Below are 17,169 nucleotides of genomic sequence, written 5' to 3' on the forward strand. Positions count from 1 at the left end.
AGGCATCGGGAATCGAACCCGGGTCTCAGATATGGCAGGCGAGAACTCTACCTGCTGAGCCACCGTGGCCCGCCCTATTCATATATTTTTATCCATATATATATTTTTTTACTCATCTGTCCATACCCTGGATAAAAGGAAACTCAGATACAAGGTTTTCATAATCACACGGTCACACTGTAAAAGTTATACTTTTATACAATCATCTTCAAGAATCAAGGTTACTGGAGCACAGCTCAAGATACAACACTAATCTTAGCCCTTTTGAATTCCACCTAAATATAAGTATTAGTTTCTCCCAAACAGGCAGCCTGCCTTAGGCACTCAAAAGTCAACTTCTTATGGACTGTTAAGCGTGTGAAGATTTCTCAATAAAAGTATATTTAAAAGAAAAAGTTGGGGGCGGGGACATGCGAGGGTAATTCAGTGGTAGAATTCTTGCCTGCCATGTGGGAGACCCAGGTTCGAGTCCCCGCCCATGCACTTCCCAAAAAGCAAACAAACAAAGGAAACCAACAAAAATAAACAAACAAACAAAAAATCCAACAAATGGTGTGCAATAATGGATACTCTCCTGGAAAAATAATGAAATGTGACCCCGCCATACAGCATACAAAAAAAGAAGTCAACTTCTGCTTTCTCCTCAAAACACTAAATAGAAGCAATGCCCTTTTGCTTATTTATTTTAGCATCAGACCTGGTTCTAAGCATTCGACAAACATTAATTGATTTGGTCTTCAAAACAACCAATAAAGTGGGGGACGATAATGTCACTCCCATTGTATAGATGTGAAAACTGAGGCTCAGGGATCTCCTTTCCAAGATCCCAGGGCTGTGCCAACGTCTTTGATGTCACCCCCTGTGCTATGAAGTGCCCCCACCCCCAGAGATGTACTAGCCCCAGAAACGTCGCTCTGACTGGAGGTCAAGAGTAAACAGGCCCGAAGGTCACCGCTCCCGAGTGATGAGACTCAGGACACCGCAAATCTCCCCCTCGTCAGGCAGAGAGACCACTTACGTTGTCGTGGCTAAGCATGACCCCTTTGGGGTGGCCTGTGGTGCCCGAGGTGTAGACGAGAAGTGCGCACTGATTGGCCTTCTGGCTGGCCATAATCTCGTCCAGCTGACTGTCAGGAATGCTGTCACCAAGTTCCATGAAATTATCCCACTATGGAAGGAAAAGACAAGCAGAGGACGCATGGACGTGACTCCCTACCCTCCAGGAATTCCCCTTCCGCATGAGAGCTTGTCCTAAAACACGAACCCCCGCAAGCGGAAGGGCTTATGATGTGCCAGCCCCAAGGCCTCTTACAAAAACCTGGAGATGTAGGATGTCAGGGACATTTGCTTCTGGCGCCACCACTGCCCAAGCCATGGAAACGCCCTAAACCTCAGTTTCCCCATTTGTAAAATGGGGATAATATTAGGACCCACCTTCTTTGATTGCTATAAGCAGTAACTGAATTAGTATATATAAAGCCTTTAGAAAAGTGGCATTATTCATTAGCTTCCTTCCCAGACTCCACTCCCCACTCCCAAAATTCTTAGTTATCAGTTTGAATGGGGCTGACTCCACCCCTAGAACAGAAGCCAACCCTGATTGGTTGCAGTCAGAGTATTCTATCTCCTTGGGCCACAGTGATTGGTTTGGGTCTGGGCATGTGACCTCAAGGTGGTCCAATCCCAGTGTACATCAGGACTTAGGTTGGGAATGCTGGGACACGCTTATCTGGACATGAAAGAGGCAAGATGTAGCCCCAGGAGCTGCAGGACCATCTCAGGGAGAGATTGCAAGGCTGGAGTGGGGCCAAGAAATCGAGAGGGCAAAATGGGGCCTGGGAACATTATTTGAGCCCCTGGATCCAGCCGTGCCTGAAACCCACAGCCTGGACTGTAGTTACACAAACTAATAAATTATTATTATTGTTTTTTGCATAAGCCATTTTGGGTCGGGCTTTTGTCACCTGCAACCAAAGGCATCTTTATTGATAACAGATACATTTTCCTCCTTTAGCTGCTGAGGAAGCTGCAGGGCACATGTGGTAAGTTATTTGTCCAAGTAAATAGAGGAACTGGCATTCAAACCCGAGACAGTCTGACTCCAGAATCTCTACTTTTAATTCCTGTAAAATTTGGCTAGTCGGAATAAACTGTAGGATTCTATGAACTGAGCATCATACGGGACCTGAGAAACTCTATTAACCAATCTCCAGCAGGGCTGGTTGACAATGTGTGATGGTAGGTTCTGGTGTCAACTGGGCCGAGTGGTGGTGCCCAGTTGTCTGGTCAGGCAGGTACTGGCCTGACCATTGCTGCAAGGATATTTCGTGGCTAGTTGATAAACCGGAAGGCTGGTGTATTAAATCACCAGTCATTGATTGCAGCTGCGGCTGATTACATCTGCAATCACCTAAGTGCTTCCCCCCAGCGAGATAATTCAAGCAGCTGAAGACTTTTAAAGAAGATGAGAGGCTCTTTGCTTCTGCAGCCAGCAAGCCTCTCCTGTGGAGTTCGTCCAGACCCTTTACCGGAGCTGCCAGCTTCACAGCCTGCCCTACGGATTTTGGACTCTTCCATTCCCATGGTTGTGTGAGACACCTTTATACATCTCATACTTAACGGATCTCTCCTGTTGGTCTTGTTTCTCTAGGGAACCCTGACTAATACAGAGTGCTACACTGCCTTAAGGTTCTCTGAAAATGCTGAATATTTCCTGCAACCTGCCCAGGTGGTACTGATTCCACCCAGAATGGTTCTCTGCCTGTGTCTCTGTCCTTTCTCTGACAGGTGCCCCAAGCCCTCCCCCAAATGGCACAAGAACCCACCCACCCCCGGCCACAGATTAGGGGCTCAGGATAAATACTCAGGCCCAAGCTGGTCCAGTTTGGCCCTCCCTCCTGGAAATCCAACATCTGGTCCTCTGGGCATCGGGCTCGAAGATTCTGCACCTCACAACCTGCCCGGTTCACTGTCTCATTTTGTCGGTTTCCTTTGCAAATTGAGTTTCTTGGGCTCTTTGTTTCGCTCTCGGTTGCAACTCACACATTTCCTAAATTGAACCTTAAAGCTGTAAGTTCTCCTCTGCTATGCATAGAAGTCGATGCTCATCCAGGCCACTGAACAATTCCTTATGTTCTCAGCCAGGAGTGATTTTGCCCCCACTCACCCCCCCCCTCCCCCCCGCTCCCCAGGGACACTCAGCAATTGGCAATGTCTGGGGGTGGTTTTGGTTGTTACAGTTGCAATTGGGGGGGCTGCTCCTGCATCCAATGGGTGGAGGCAGGATGCTGCACCACACTCAATGCACAGGATGCCTCCCTCTGAAAACAGAATGATCTACCTCCAAACGTCAATGGTATCAGGGCGGGAAACCCTGCTGTAAATACTATTTCGAGCTAAGGCATCTTTTTAGTCATCCAGACGTCAGACTTTGTGGCAACATCCTGTGGCAGTCATTTTCTTTCTTTGTTTTTTTGTTTTGTTTTTTTTTGTATAATCTGTTTTCAGTCAAACTTTAGCGATCATTGCTTTCGCTTTGCAAGTTTTCACAACTCATACGTTTAATCCATCAGCCTGGAATTTTTGCAGCGATTTCCACCAGCTTCTGGTTCTGTGATTTTATTACCCACTCATATCTCCTTTTTGGAAATGTTGTCACCTGGCACATCTCCCTTTGTCATGAGCTATCAAAGATTATTCATCAGGATTCTGTGATAACATCCGCATGCTCTTTTCTTTTCTTTTCTTTTTTTTTTTTTCATCCTGGAGTTGTGTATTTTTCACCATGATCATTTTTTGGAACATTTGCATCACTCCAGAAAAAGAAATAAAAAGAAAAAAGGAACTCATACATCCATACCCCTTACCCCTCCCACTCATTGACCACTAGTTTTTTACCCTCTATCTCCCTTTATTATTTATTTTTTAGCCTTATTTCTTTATTCATCTGTCTGTACTCTGGATAAAAGGAGTATCAGGCACAAGGTTTTCACAATCACACAGTCACATTGTGAAAGCTATATAGTTATACCGTCATCTTCAAGAATCAAGGTTACTGAAACACAGCTCAACAGTTTGATGTGCTTCCCTCTAGCCACACCAATATGACATAAAACTAAAAAGGGATATCTATATAATGCATAAGAATAACCTCCAGGATAACCTCTCAACTGTTGAAGTTTCTCAGCCACTGAAAATCTACTTTGTTTCATTTTTCTTCCCCCTTTTGGTCAAGAAGGTGTTCTCAGTTCCATGATGCCAGGTCCTGGCTCATCCCTGAGAGTCCTGTCCCACGTTGCCAGGGAGATTTACACCCCTGGGAGTCATGTCCCACGTAGGGGGGGGGGGGGAGTGAGTTCACCTGCCACGTTTGCTTAGAGAGAGAGAGGCTGTGGCAGTCACTTTTAACGTTTGAAGCATCTATAATTCTGATTGGTCATCTTGCCTAATTTGTCATTGTCTTGGAATGAACATTTAAAGGGACGCTTCTGTTTTCTGAAAGGTGTAGAAACCAGAGAATGTAGAACCAGAAAAGATACTTGGCATCTTCTCTTTCTGCCATTTGCACTGTGGCCAAAACAAATTAACTCCATCCAGGACTTCTGATTGGAACAATGGGTTTGAGAGTCTAATCTTATGCTGGTCCTTCGCAAGCTGCCTTCAAAAAAAAAAATCTGAAGTTATTTTGCATATCAATAGTTTATCCTGGTAACAAATTGATATGAAGAGTTATCAAAAATTGTCGGGAGCTTTCCAAGGAAAATGTTTCTTTCTGGAAGTGTACCCCAGTGTATGTAGCACCATATGCATAACTGTCTTTATCATTTTCAAACCCAAGTGTGGTAACATCACGTTTTCAAAGAATAGAGTCTCTCTGTAATTCATGAGTTAGATAGTTTGAGTTTGTAAAGGTTTCAGATGTCATTTCACTTCCTGCAAGCTACCAAGTCTGACGTTATAGAACTAACAGCTCAGAAATCACCTGAAACGGTCGCCTACTTTATAAGGAATCCACTGATCATGGTCAAAGATTATAAAGCTAACAAGAAATTAACCACAAACAGATTCTCAGAAAGGATCCAGAATGCCTGTTGGCTCAATAAGGCACATGTATCTCACAGAATCCTAGCATCTAAAATGACCCTGGTTTTACTTTCTGTTTCACATTGGATTGTACCGTGATGGTTCTTTGGTAGTTCCCAAACCTATTTAGTGATTCGGTGCCTTGGAAACAAAATCAATCCCTGCTATTGCACTGATCACTGATTGCCAGTGCTGTTTAGGTTTCTGTTCTCCTGGGAGGTTTCAGCTTGGGCGACTTTTCTTCCAGTTCTCTTGTGCTTATAATAGACCAAGGTGTTGATCTATTTTGTTTGAAATTCAGTATGAGCAGAGGGAGCTTAACGTGGGCTCGATATCTACAAAACCATCAACATCTGAGTGTGGGGCAGTTCATTCCAAGCAGAGTTATCACTCCCTGCTGTGTTCATTTGCACAGTCACTGGGTGTGAGATGAGCTTTTCAGAACAGTTGCAGATTCCTTCGGGGTGAGGGGTGGGGTTGGGAGGGTCACTTAGTCCTTAGAGCATGAGATTTCTCAGCACTTCAAGAATATACCATGTAACGCTTCATATGATACGCGGTGGTGATTTATTGTGTCTCAGCTTTGCTGCAGGCAGGCAAAAAGGCTACATGCTTGTTTTAGTTGAAATCCCCAGTGTGTGCAGCACCTGCATCAATCAGTATTAGAATGTTCCAATCCTACAAGCCATTTTCCTCTCTAACTGCAGGAGCAGTTTCCCAAACCACCTGCCATCATTCATTCATTTTTTTTCTTTTTTCAGTTTTCTGAGTGATTCTATTTTTGTGCCTCTTCTCAGCCCTGCAGCAAAGGAAAACTTAACGGGCAATTGTTTTGGCTTGCTAAAGCTGAGGAAATGCAATCTACCAGTAGTGGGTTGGCTTTTGCAATGAGGACTTAAGTTATATGTTTACAATTCTGAGGCTGTGAAAATGTCCAAATAGGTATCTGTTGGCCCTTCTCTCCTGGGTTCTGTTGCTTTCAGCTTCTGGCTACTCTGCCTATAGCTTTGTTTCTGAGCTTTTGTGGGTTTTTTCCTCTCTGTGCTTCTCCAGGGCTTTTTTTTTTTTTTTTTTTTTTTTTTCCTGTGTCTGCTTTCTTTTATCCTCTTGTAAAGGTTTCTAGTAAGAGGATTAAGACCCACCCTAAATTAAGTGGTGGTCTTAACAGCTTCACTTAAGATCCTACTTACAAGGGGTCCATACCCCATACGCGTGGATTAAATTTAAGAACATCATCTCTTTTTGGATACATGCAGCTTCAAACCATCACACCTATCTTTATATATTTATTTTTCTCCAGGGCAACAGTCTCTATTAGAGTGCACGTCTGCTTTGGCTGCAGGGTAGAGCACATTAGATGTGCCACTGCAGGCACGTTTATTTATTCAGAATACACCTCCAATTTCCAAGCTCACCTTTAGCCAAAAGAAGCCGCTGTAGAGGCATCACCTTTTAGGAGTTGTGGCATGATGTTATAAGCAAACTGAAGCATTGCCTCCAAGTCATAAAGACTAGGCAGGAACCTCCCTAGGGAGGACAATTTCCTTAGCCTTGTCTAAAAATAAGCAAATTAAACCCAAGTATAGAAATCTTCTTTGTTCTGATCTGGCAAGCTCATCCAAGCATCTCATTTATTGAGTGGCCACGCTTGGGCTGATTCCTTTGCTGCTGGTCTTTGCTTCTTCTGATTTTCAAGGAACACATAGAACATTAAAAGGCAAGTTGATATTCTTTGACCATTTCGCTTTTTAAAAACTTTCCTTTCATATTCATTAACTTTTAGCTCTGGGGGAATTATCCTCGCTGTATTTTCTCTTTAATATTAACAGAAAATGAACATTCTAACATTGACAAGAAGGAGGAGACACTAATTTTCCGAAGTTTAGAATAGCAAAGTTGATGTCAAATTTCAAAGGAAGAGCTAATTTTAATCATCTTAATCACCAAATTAAAAAAAAAGTACAATCCCTTTTTTTCCAAGGAATGCTGATGACTTTGAGCTAGAGGATTCTGTTATCAGATACTGAAATAATTAGGTTTTAGATATAAAAATAATGAAACTGAAGGGGGAGAAGTACTGATTTGAAATTATCTCTTAAAAATACTTGGATAAGAATGGCCATTATCAACAAAACAGAAAATGACAAGTGCTGGAGAGGATGTGGAGAAAGAGGCACACTTATCCACTGTTGGTGGGAATGTCAAATTGTGCAACCACTGTGGAAGGCAGTTTGGCGGTTCCTCAAAAAGCTGAATATAGAATTGCCATACGACCCAGCAATACCATTGCTAGGTATCTACTCAAAGGACTTAAGGGCAAAGACACAAACGGACATTTGCACACCAATGTTTATAGCAGCATTATTTACAATTGCAAAGAGATGGAAACAGGCAAAATGTCCATCAACAGACGAGTGGCTAAACAAACTGTGGTATATACATACGATGGAATATTATGCAGCTTTAAGACAAGATAAACTTATGAACCATGTAATAACATGGATGGACCTAGAGAACATTATGCTGAGTGAGTCTAGCCAAAAACTAAAGGACAAATACTGTATGGTCCCACTGATGTGAACCGACATTCGAGAATAAACTTGGAATATGTCATTGGTAACAGAGTCCAGCAGGAGTTAGAAACAGGGTAAGATAATGGGTAATTTGGGCTGAAGGGATACAGACTGTGCAACAGGACTAGATACAGAAACTCAAAAATGGACAGCACAATAATACCTAATTGTAAAGTAATCATGTTAAAACACTGAATGAAGCTGCATCTGAGCTATAGGGTTTTTCGTCTGTCTGTTTGTTTGTCTTTTTTTCTTTTTCCTTTTCTTTTTTTTACTATTATTATTTTTTTTATTTTTTTCTCTATATTAACATTCTATATCTTTTTCTGTTGTTTTGCCAGTTCTTTTCCTAAATCGATGCAAATGTACTAAGAAATGATGATCATGCATCTATGTGATGATGTTAAGAATTACTGATTGCATATGTAGAATGGAATGATTTCTAAATGTTGTGTTAATTTCTTTTTTTCTTTAATTAATAAAAAAGAAAGTAAAGTAAAAAAACAAAATACTTGGATGAAAAATTAAGAACACTTGCAATCCAAAGTTTCATGCATGAAATTCAGGGATGTCATGACCTGGATTACTTCTTTCATTGAAGGTCAACTGGGCAGTTGGAAAGAATCCACACCCTATAACAGAACAACAAATCACCCCCCCCCCCCCAAAAATGTGTCCTTGTGAAGAGGTCTGCAACTTTTGCATTTGATTTTTCCCATCCTGGCTCGTTCTCAGCTATTTGAGATTTGGACTCTTGAAGCCTTTCTCACCATTTATCTAATTCTTGGTCGGTGGCAAGTGCTGGGATTGCTTCTTCACATACAAACCGATCTTGGTCATAAATTGCTTTAATAATGAGAGAGCAGCTAGGACGCGTTGCCACGTCTTCTTCATTCTCCAAAGCTCCCTTGGGGAAGGGGAAGTTATCCTCACCTGGACAGGGGTAGAAATCTGTCCCCGAGTTCCCAATCTGCACCTTTTCGTGAGCTGCTGCCCTTGTCACTGGGGTCAGAAAAAGAGCTGTCCTCCTGCTGTCCAGCATCAGCTCCCCTGGACCTAACGTGGTGGCACTGGCCCAGGCTTCTGCCCCAATTTCCCTGAGATAACCCCACACTGTGCTGGTTTGAAAGGATGGATGGACCCTAGAAAAGCCATGCTTTAATCCTAATCCCATTTTGTAAAGGCAGCCGTTTCTTCTAATCCCTATTCAGTACTGTATGTTGGAGATTTTCTATTAGCTCATCTCCATGGAGATGGGACTCCATCAAGTGTGGGTATTAAACTTGATTAGGTGGAGACGTGTCTCCACCCATTCCAGGTAGGTCTTGATTAGTTTACTGGAATCCTTTAAAAGAGGAAGCATTTTGGAGAAACCTTCAGCACGACATAGCCACGAAAAGCAGAACGTCCACCAGCCAGTGACCTTTGGAGATGAAGAAGGAAAACGCCTCCCGGGGAGCTTCATGAAACAAGAGGCCTGGAGAGGAAGCCAGCAGATGCTGCCATGTTCACCATGTGCCTTACCAGATGAGAGAGCGAAACCCTGAACTTCATCAGCCTTCTTGAATCGAGGTATCTTTCCCTAGATGCCTTAGATTGGACATTTCTATAGATTCATTTTAATTGGGACATTTTCATGGCCTTAGAACTTTAAACTTGTACCTTATTAAATTCCCCTTTTTAAAAGCCGTTCCATTTCTGGAATAGTGCTTTCCACCAGCTAGCAAACCAGAACACCCACATATCCCCCCAGCACCATGGCCAAAACCCCTCCTTCCGTCTAAGCAGGTCTCTGCTACTTACCACCAAGATTTCCTGATTCTAGAAGACACTGGGCTAGAATGTATTTTCCAAAAATGACTGTAACAACACTTAATGGTCTCACCCGCTCTTAAAGAGCTTTGTTCCTCCCCCATTATATAAAGGTGGCACCTGTATTCCCTCCCCATGTTCCCGAGCAGAGCTTGTGACTGCTTTGATGGCACACGTGATGTTATGTGATTTCCCAGGCTAGGTCATAATAAAAGGTGAGACAACTTACAGAGGCTGGCGCTCTCTCTTTCTCTTTCTTTGACACTTTCTACGGCAACCTGAGTCATTATATAAGAAGTCCAGCTGTCCTATAGCTGCCATGCTAGAGATTAACTCATGGTGAGACCACAGAGAGAGAAAGAGAGAGAGAGATGCCAGGGGACTTCCAAGGCTGGGGCTGGGATGAGGGTGAGGGAAGTGAGGCAAGGGTGCAAAGTTTAAGGAGTCTCCAAAAATCCCTTAGAAACCAAGATAAATCATATTTTAAAAGTCGCAATTAAAGCAAAAACAAAACAAAACTCCACAATGAACAAAATATCAAAATTGTTAAAGGGACAGGATCAGCAAGGCCACGGGGTGTTAGTGCAGACTGCAGCAAAAGAAAAACATGGGAGGCCCTATATACATTTTCCAACATATTTTTAATGGCTAGTGATTTTAATAAAAATATTATTGATGGCTTTGAATCTATTGGAATCGGCAAGTAAAAGTATAATGATGCAGGTTTGGATAAAAATAAAATGTTTAAAGTTAAAATAATATGCATTTTAACACACCTACTTTTTAATTTTTCAGTACTTTTACTGAAAATGCTGAAAAAAATCTTAATGTTTGAACAACAGCTGCCATTTTAGGTGGGGTGATTTAACCAGAAGAGACCCTTCCCCTAAATATTGTCTGGGGATCAACCCGTTTACGCAAGGAAAAAAATTTCCAAAGGCCCACTTACTTCTATTGAAAGGCCCCACCCACTCCCTTTAACATGCCCGGCCCTACCTCCTTTGCAGGGCCTTGCCCCTCCTCCAAAGCCCCACCCACTCCCCCCACAAGCCCCACCCACTCTCTCTGAAAGGCCCCGCCCCTTCCCTCTGCTCACTCACTCACCGAGTACAGGTTGGTACCGCTCTCCTTCACTGGACCCTTGTACTGGATGATGGATTTTAAGGTCCCCATCCTGGCTTTTGGTATCTGAAAGAAAGTTCTGTGTGGGCCTCATGGCAATGCAGCCTTGGGGAAGACCGAGCCCAAATGGGAGCCTTGAGTTCCTGAGATAAGTTCTTCCTAGTGGGAGTTCCAGTCTCTTCCCCATCCCCTGCCCACACTATAATACATTGCTGTCTGTCCTCCACTGACGGAAAATCAGCCTGACTGTTCTCAGCTACTGGGTTCTTTGTAGTGGTATCAGGTGCATCCAAAAGTTGAAGGCAGAGCTTCCTTCCAGGTGGAATTTACAAGGAAATCCTATCTTCCCAGATGTGTTTCTGCCAAGCAGAATCATATTTGAATCTCACCCTGGACCAGCAACATTGCACTGGCAGCCACATTTTAGCTGCAGGATTCAGTGGACCTTTGAGTTGGGACTCAGGCAGCAAAAATCCTCCCTACAAGTAGCTGGAGCCTGGAAAGATTCAGAGCCCTCCACTTATGCAAGCAGGCCTGTAGGATTCCTATACTCAGTCCACGCAGGAGAGGGAAAGTGTCTCTAGGATATTTCTAGACAATACAATGAAAGAGTCACTTCTACCACCCATGAGGCTCGCCTTAATGGAGCCTATGGCTTAGACTGGAGAGAAAGAGGACAGAAGGGCTTGCAGCAGATGGACGAGAACTTTCCAGAGAGAGGGAATAGACACTCAAAGAAGGCTAGGGCAGGCAATCTGGGACATTGGGAGGGGGACTGAAAAACATAGGGGATGAGGTGAGTAAGGATGATGAGGGACAACTGGTCAGCCCAGCTTGGAAGAAAATAGTGAGGAATTTGGAGTTTATTGTAAGGGAGACAAACCCTTGGAGGGTTGGAAGGTTGTAAGCAGGGATGCGGGAGTTGATTGAAGTCCCAAATCAAATCTCTTCAAGTAGGGCTGGCTGCGGTGAGGATGGGGGAAGAGAGAAGGGGAGTGTGCATGCTTGAGAAACAAGCCAATTCACGAAACCACACTCATTCAAACACAAGTGAGTCATCAAAAAAACTTCTACAATATCCGTACAAAGATGTAACAACAACAAAAACAGCAAGATAACAGAAAATTTTCGCTGTACATGGAGAAAACTCGCCTGAAAAATGTACCGCAAAGGAAAATACTGTAACTTGACATTCCAACATAAAACTAATAATGTAACAAAGCAAATGCGGTTTTGAAGGAAGAGCACAAAGCAAACATACAAGCTACTCAAGGAAGTGTGAACTGATGTCAGGAAGAGGTGAAACAGGAAGTTGTAGAACTTGGAAAAGAACTAGAAGAAAAAAGACAAATTCATTTCAGAATTGAAGACACTTGAAAAAATGAAGAAAAGTACAAGCGTACAAGCCTAGATTTAATTAAGCTTCTAAATGAAAAATGATCAACAGTGGTGTATCTATAAAATAGTATACAGATACATATTTTAAAATAGAGGCTGAATAGAAAATTAAATGGATATGAATTGGAAATTAAACTCCACCATCCTACCCTACTCCCCCCAAAGCAGCTTGGCCAAGAGATTATGGAAGGTTTTACTGAGCCTGTGCTTTGGACAAGCACCACACCCCCTGCCTTTTGGGATTAGGATTTACTTAAGAACAATCAGACCCTTGAACCTGAGGTTTCCTGTGTGCCTTTAATGGGCAGTGTTGGGTAGGGGTTTACCGAAAGGATTTTCTGTAGCTGTTGGTCATTTTCAACCAGTAAGATGTTCACCTCCGCATGAGTGATGATATATTGACAAGCCTCGGCAGAGTTTGTGGCATAAATGCCAACACAAAGACCCCTGGGGAAAGAAAGAAAACATAATACAAACACACACACACTTTAAGGTGAGAATGGCCTGGGAAGCAGGAGGGAGTCAGGTGTGTAGGCAAGCCCTGAGTTCAGAGCCTCAGTGCCAGCTTCCCTCTTTCCACCACTTTTAGCAATGATGAAAACAACCAAAATGATAAAATCAATGAAAGTGGCAGCTCCTATGATGTCATTAATGACACCAGGTCATGAGACTCTAACAGCACCTTGAAAGGTTTTATCCATTTTTAAAATGATATTTTTGGGTCTGCTTATTTTGTTTGTTTTTGGTCTTTTTGTTACCAGTTATAGATGTTCTTTATATATTCTATTTACTAATCCTTGGTCAGATTCCAGTTTTATGAACATTTTCTCCAAGCATGTGAATTGCCTGTTCATTCTCTTGTTGGTCTTCCCATAAGCAGAAATTTTTAATGTTAATGAAGTCCAATTTATCAACTTTTTTCTTTTGTGGTATTTGCTTTCTGTGTCCTATAAAAAAAAATCTTTGGCTATGAAGATGTTCTTCTATGTTCTTCTTTTCCTAGTAGCTTTATAGTTTAACTTTTATGGTTAGGTCTGTAATTTATCTTGATTTAACTTTTGTGTATGGTGTGAGGTAGGGATCAAAGGTCTTTTTTCCCCTCCACATGCCTTTTTTGAAATCAGTGACCATGTATTTCTATTCCTGGGCTCTCTATTCCATTGGCCTACTTGTTGTGCTTTTGAGTATGGTGGCAAATTAGGCATGCTATAATTCAGTGAAATAATTACCCCTATTATTGTTTATTTAGCACTGTGCAAAGGACTTAATAAACATCTCACTGAATCTTTGTAACAGCCCTGTGAGGCTTGGGTGTATGTTGCTATCATACTCAATTTTATAGGTGAGGAAAAGCAAAAGACAAGAGATTTGAACTCAGGTCTGACCTGATGCCAGAGCCAAATGACAGTCCTGGGGGGTGAAACTAACCTCCTTCTTTAAAAAAAAAAATTATTCTGAAATAATTTAAAACTTAACAGAACAATTGCAAAAATAATACAAAACCCATATAAAGAACTCCAACACACACACACTCCTCACCCCCAGCCAGACACCCAGATTCAAATAACTTTTAGTATTTTGCCTCATTTGCTGTATTGCTCTACCTTTCCATGTATCTGTTTATCCATCCATCCATCTGTCCATTTATCCATCTATTGTCTAAACACTTGTGTACAGGTTGAATTCATCTTGCTCCTTGAACACTTAATATTACCATATACATTTCCTAAGAATAAGGCCATTCACTTATGTCACCGTCTTAAATGCAGTTATCAAGTTCAAGAAATTTAACATTGATAAAAGCTTATAGTCTACACTCAATTTTTTCATATGTCCCAATAAGGTCCTTTTGGGTATTTTATCCCCCATTATTGGGTCCAGTGCAGGATCATGTATTGCATTTAATTGTTATTGTCTCCTTAGTCACTCTTTTTAAAAAGTGGAAATAGAGATACAACTTACACTTTCCCATCTCAGTCACTCCCAAGCACACCATTCACAGTCACAACGTTACACTACACCCACCACTATCCATTGTCCATTATCAGAATTTTCCCATTACCCCAAACGGAAGCCCTATACCCATTATGCATTAACTCCCCATTTCCCTGATTCACTTACCTGCCTTAATAACCTGCACTCTACTTTCTATCTCTACAGTTTTGCATACTCTATCTGTTTCATATAAGTGCACTCATACAATATCCATTCCTTTGAGTGTGATTCATTTCCCTCAACATGATGTCTTCAAGGTTTATTCATGCAGAAATAAATCCTTCATTATGGTTTATTCCAGTTTACCATAAGGTAGGGACAATATATACAGAACAATTAGGAAGTTGAAAATGATAAAATATTAGCATGTCCTTAGTCTCAGTGCTCAGATATAACCAGCGTTAATATTTCTAGTTGTTCCCCCTCAACTCCTCATGATTGTTTTTTTTTGCTGTTATTATTATTTTGAGTCAGACAACCCGAGATAGGGTCTTAGGCTCTTCCACTCAACTGCCGAGTGATTCTGGGAAGCCAGTTACCCTTTTCAGGCCTCCCACTATTAACACCGTCATTATTATCTGGGATAATAATAGTATGTGCTGTTTAGACCTACTGTAAGGATTCAATGAAATGATATGGGTAAGGAACTAGTAAGTAATATTTGGTATTTGTCATCACTATCTTTAATAAGCCCAGCTGTAAACTTACAGCTATAAATATTTTGACACCTGCTATTTACACACCAGCCCCTACCCAATTCCCAGTGACAGCCAGAAGGATTTCTCCCCTTTGATCTGTTTCTTATGGGATCACACTTACACACAAACAGGGATCCCAATGCTTGGCACATAATCAGAAATCTCTAGACATTATCTTGGTCATTGTTTTTCTGAAAAAATTCTACAGCTGAAGCAAAAAGAAGTCTAAAGCTCTAGTCTAAGGGATGTTGCTACAAATGACCCATGATCAGAATGATTTGTTCAGTGTCTATCTTGCCTGCTGACCTGGGGTTTCATCCGAAATTCCTGTCTCCATCTCAGTCCGAACCAGCTCAGGGCTGCCAGGCCCAGAGTACCGGCTTGTCAACATTCACAATGAACCATGCCAGTGGTCTTACCCTGCAAAGATGGCACCAAGTGCAGCAATCAACCACTCAGCTGAGTTAAACCCCAGGATGCCAACTCCTCGGAAACGCTCCAAGCCCAGCTGGGAAGGAAAAAATAAACAGAAAACAAAGACGTGGCATGATTTTTCTTCTGGCTGTGGTCGGATCATTGAGTTGTGTCAAAGCAAATGCAAAAAAACTGCACATAATTACATGGAAGGAAGCTGGTGTTGAGCCTAAAATCTTGGGTGTGATGATTTTATGAATATGGGAGGCTAGTCTCTCTCCATCTATGGAGCACCCCAGTTATTTAACTTTGCTTTTCATTAAAAGCCATTCAAAGCGTGATATTATGCTGTGGCAATAGATTGCACCCTTGAAGGTGCAGCTTTGTCTGAAAATGGTTGATGAAGAATCAAGAAGTTTGGACACGAAAATGACACTCATTTGGGGGAGTGAACACACCCAGGGGAAGCCCCTATTTTTTCTGGCTCTTTTAGCCTTCCGAGGTTGGAAATGACCTGCTGTTCTGTGGGGAAAACATAAGCATTTGGAAGGCATCTGCCTGCTGGTGCTTCATGCTGAGATGCCAAGTGTTTTTCTTTTTCTCTTTTTAGAGCAGTTGTAAGTTTGCAGAAAAATCATGAATAAAAGACAGAATACCCATCTATCTCCCCTATTATTAACACTTTGCATTAGTGTAGCACCTCTGTTATCACTGATGAGAGAATATTACCATAATTGTGCTATTAACTATAGCCCATGGTTTATGTTAGAGTTCACTGTTTGTGGTGTACAACCCAGTGGTTGGTCTTCTTTTATTTTTATTCTAGTAACACATATACAGTCTAAATAGTGTTTCTCCTTACTGACAAAAAGGGTGTCTTCATTGTAGACAGGGAATGTCTTTATCAATGTGTAAATAAGCAACTTATTTCTGATTGGATTCCTGAGATTTGGGAGAAGGGACTAAGGACACGGGTAAAGGGGATATCTGTCAGGAGAGACAAACCCACCACAGCGTGGGTATCAGGGCAGAGCAGCCAAGAAGAAAACCAGCCCAAGCGGATGGCCATAACTGTGACCTTGCATTGCCTGTCAATGAAGACCAGAGGAGGGAAGAGACGAATTCAGGTCTAAGTCAAAACGTGATCAGATTTCCCATAAATTAACCACTTTTTACAATAGGAGTTGCCTATTGTATTAGTCACCCATCATTGCATTACATGTAACACAAACTTAAGTGACTTAAAATAATGCACATTTATTAACTTAGTTTCTGTGGGTCAGGAGTTGGGACAGTTTAACTGGACTCTCTGCTCAGGGACTTACACGTTTGCAGTCATGATGTTGGCTGGCTGTGGTTTCACTGGGGGCTTGGAATCCTCTTCCATGCTCATGGGGTGGTTGGTAGAATTTAGTTCTTTATGGTTGTATGACTGAGGCCCCATGGTCTTGCTTGCTGTCAGCTGGGGATTGCACTCAACTCCCAGCAGCCACCCACCATTCCTGTCCACATGGCCCTCTCCACAAGACTGCAGTTGGCTTCTTCCAGACCAGCCAGAGAATCTTTTAGTGGTTTGCCTGATTAGGTCAGGCCCACCCAGAACGCAAAGTCAACTGATTAAAAACTTTAGCAACATCTACAAAGGATCATACAGGATGAGCACACCCTGAGGTTGTGAATTATGAGACCCATCTTAGAATTCTGCCTATCACACCTATCAAACTGGCCAAGATTAATTGGCAAGGATAGAGGTAAACAGGTCTTTTTTTTATACATTAAGTGCTTAGATGGTGACAACACCTTTGTAGGAATTCATTCTACAAAGGAGGTACACTGGAGCATCATTTGTGGCAACAAAGGCTGCAAACAACTTACATCAATTTTGTTACATCCATATTTGCAGCCATTGAAAATAATGTGGATTTTTTTAAAAAAATGCCACTCTTGAAAAATCTACCAAAATGGGCCCCATTGAGTCTCACTTCCGTATATTTGTGCTCTTGTATAATCTTCACCCTTGTTGCATCAGGGTTGGTCTCTGTGACCAACAGGACATGCCAGACATGGCAGAGATT

At 42.1% G+C, this 17,169-nt stretch overlaps 1 protein-coding gene across 4 annotated transcripts in view; it reads right to left on the reverse strand.

The window, feature by feature from the left end:
- LOC143650329 (long-chain-fatty-acid--CoA ligase ACSBG2-like) overlaps window positions 1-17,169 on the reverse strand; it is a 68,064-nt gene that overhangs the window by 12,474 nt on the left and 38,421 nt on the right. For all 4 annotated transcript variants that reach the window (XM_077120976.1, XM_077120974.1, XM_077120977.1 and 1 more), the window contains 4 exons: window positions 15,100-15,188; window positions 12,314-12,434; window positions 10,572-10,655; window positions 1,019-1,168 (listed from right to left, as the gene is read on the reverse strand). In XM_077120976.1, the coding sequence (XP_076977091.1) occupies window positions 1,019-1,168; window positions 10,572-10,655; window positions 12,314-12,434; window positions 15,100-15,188 (444 nt within the window). The remainder of the gene's footprint in view (window positions 1-1,018; window positions 1,169-10,571; window positions 10,656-12,313; window positions 12,435-15,099; window positions 15,189-17,169) is intronic.

Source organism: Tamandua tetradactyla, chromosome 11, assembly GCF_023851605.1.
Source record: "Tamandua tetradactyla isolate mTamTet1 chromosome 11, mTamTet1.pri, whole genome shotgun sequence".
NCBI classification, from domain to species: domain Eukaryota; kingdom Metazoa; phylum Chordata; class Mammalia; order Pilosa; family Myrmecophagidae; genus Tamandua; species Tamandua tetradactyla.